General features: G+C 40.6%; 1 protein-coding gene across 1 annotated transcript in view; it reads right to left on the bottom strand.

Moving 5' to 3' along the window:
- Nucleotides 1-404: 404 nt before the first annotated feature.
- gsk3bb (glycogen synthase kinase 3 beta, genome duplicate b) overlaps nucleotides 405-2,390 on the bottom strand; it is a 22,318-nt gene continuing 20,332 nt past the window's right edge. The window contains exons 8-11 of the mRNA XM_035535136.1: nucleotides 1,421-1,516; nucleotides 967-1,153; nucleotides 684-782; nucleotides 405-595 (exon numbers count right to left, since the gene is read on the bottom strand). Of these exons, the coding sequence (XP_035391029.1) occupies nucleotides 528-595; nucleotides 684-782; nucleotides 967-1,153; nucleotides 1,421-1,516 (450 nt within the window). The 3' untranslated portion in view covers nucleotides 405-527. The remainder of the gene's footprint in view (nucleotides 596-683; nucleotides 783-966; nucleotides 1,154-1,420; nucleotides 1,517-2,390) is intronic.

Below are 2,390 nucleotides of genomic sequence, written 5' to 3'. Positions count from 1 at the left end.
ATATATATATATATACATACACATACACACACACACACACACACACACACATATATTATATATGTATATGTGTGTATATATATATATATATATATATATATATATATATATATATATATATATATGTATATGTATATATATATGTATATATATATATATATGTATATGTATATATATGTATATATATATAAAAAATCTCGCTCGCTCATCAAACTTCTCCATAGTCATTTCCTCTCCACCCCCAAGCCAAGACTTGAGGAGAGGCTTTTAAGGACTTCCTTAATGTCTTTTAGTATAAATAAATTAAAAAAACAAAACAAACAATAATACAAATAAACAAATGGCAAGGGTTGGGGAAAGAGGAAGTCAAAATTTCGTTGGTTCGTCTTTGTCTCGTCATGAGCTTTTTTTTTTCCCTCTTTCTTTTCTTTCTTTCTTCTTTAGTAGCCCTGCCCCCAACCTGGGGGGAGTGGGCGTGGTTAATGAGCAGCATCATGGGGTTGGCCTGTCGAGTGGTTGGGTGGTGCTCAGGTGGAGGGGTTGGGGGCAGAGGCAGAGGCGGCATTGGTGGCTGGGCCACGTTCACTGCTGATGTCTGGGGGGGAAGAGATTAATAAAATAATCAAGGTTAACGTATGTTTATTCTGGAGTGCAAGCAGTGGCGTTTGCGCCCGAGCACTAACCTGCAGTGGAGGAGGTGCTGGAGGGAGGAGAGGCTCCAGTCTGGCTGCGAGCGTGGGTGGGGATGAGTATGGATGCCAGTGAGGGGTTGCTGGACAACTCTAACAAGCCGGACCAACAAAAGAAAATCGTTACTGTACACCGTATTTAATCCACTCTGTGCTTTCTTTAATCCATAAAAAGGCCGGCTTCGTATGCTAAACCAGGTCTGGAATCGTAGATGTAAAAAGGGGCATTAAGGGACAGGTACGGTCGAATGCCAGAGCTGGTCGTAAACGTGCGCACCTTGTGTGGTGAAGTTGAAGAGTGGGGGCCTCTCTCGGCCGTTGGGGAGCTTGAGGGTGGGCGTGCGGAGCTCATCGAAGAAGGCATGTGCGCAGGCCTCCAGAGGAGTGAGGCGTGCCGTTGGGGTGTACTCCAGCAACCGTGAGCACAATGCGATCGCCTCCGGGGGAGTCTTCGGTCGGAAAACCTAAAAAATAAACAAACAAACACACACACAAAATGTATAAGCGTGTCCTTTTCCAGTGCTAAAACACAAGCTGCGCTGTGACGACAGTGCCACAAGAGGGTGCTGCGACATCTCCAGTGCAATTTCGATTTCAGGATTTAGGCCAGTAAATCGAACAAATGTGATCGCACCTGAGTGCACGTTGGATGGTGTGTGTGTGTGTGAGTGAGAGTGAGTGAGAGAGTGAGAGTGAGTGAGAACAATTGCCATAATTAAAAGCCAACTAACCTTAGTCCATGGATGAGCTTTAATCTGGGGGAATTTGAACTCTGTGTAGTTAGGGTTCATCTCACGGATCTGCTCACGTGTGGGTGTCCCCAGAACCTACATACAGACGCACTTTCAGAAACCAGTAGCTGAGCCAACACTTCAGAAATTTAACTTCGGCATCTAACCCTAGGTGTGAAATGAAATTTGATTTTTTTTTTTTTTTTTTTTTTTTTTAAGGCATCGACAATTCTCTATAAATAGAAAAATTTTCTTAGTCCTTACATAATACAATTAAAAAATTAGACAGTTTAATGCCAAACAAAGTTATTATTATTATTATTATTATTAGAATGAAGTCTGTATATGCAAAAATAAAAACCGGCACAACATATAACTCTCAGGCCACTAGGTTCAGGTAGTTTTAAAAGGTTTTTTAAAAACCTTCTCTTCTCTCTAACAGCTATCTGACTATTGTCTGTATTAAGGTTAATAAGAAAGGATTTGCCCTAAATAAAGGATGCTCATACTCATCACCACACATGCGTCCTGCCTCAACTCTAGGACTGGGTATGGTTTGCATCGCCCCCAACCCAGTTTCTTGCCAGGTGCTTTGTTAATATTTTGATGTGTTCTCCCTTTATGCACAATGGTTTTTAAAAGGAGCAGTAAGCAATTTTTCCCAAGATTCTTATTCACAGCCACTATACTGTCACCTAGTGTCCTGGATGTTTCAGATACTCTGTACTAAATTTATTTGAAACCTAGCCACCTCCATGTGGGGACTTGTTCTTTGGAGCATAAACTGGTTCATTTGAATTCAAATTGCGTTACAAACCAATTTAATTCTTCATATCATATGAGCTACACTTTTCTAGAAATAATTTTAAAATAATAAATAAATCACTTAAATATTCATTGCTGCTTTTTAGCAAAAATGGATTATTGCCCCTTTAAACGCAATAGAGAGAAGTCTGTGGACATGAAACTT

This window comes from Electrophorus electricus, chromosome 16 (genome assembly GCF_013358815.1).
Source record: "Electrophorus electricus isolate fEleEle1 chromosome 16, fEleEle1.pri, whole genome shotgun sequence".
Classification (NCBI taxonomy): Eukaryota; Metazoa; Chordata; class Actinopteri; order Gymnotiformes; family Gymnotidae; genus Electrophorus; species Electrophorus electricus.
The sequence above is the reverse complement of the archived record's forward strand: the minus strand, read 5'-3'. Positions and strand labels throughout refer to the sequence as shown.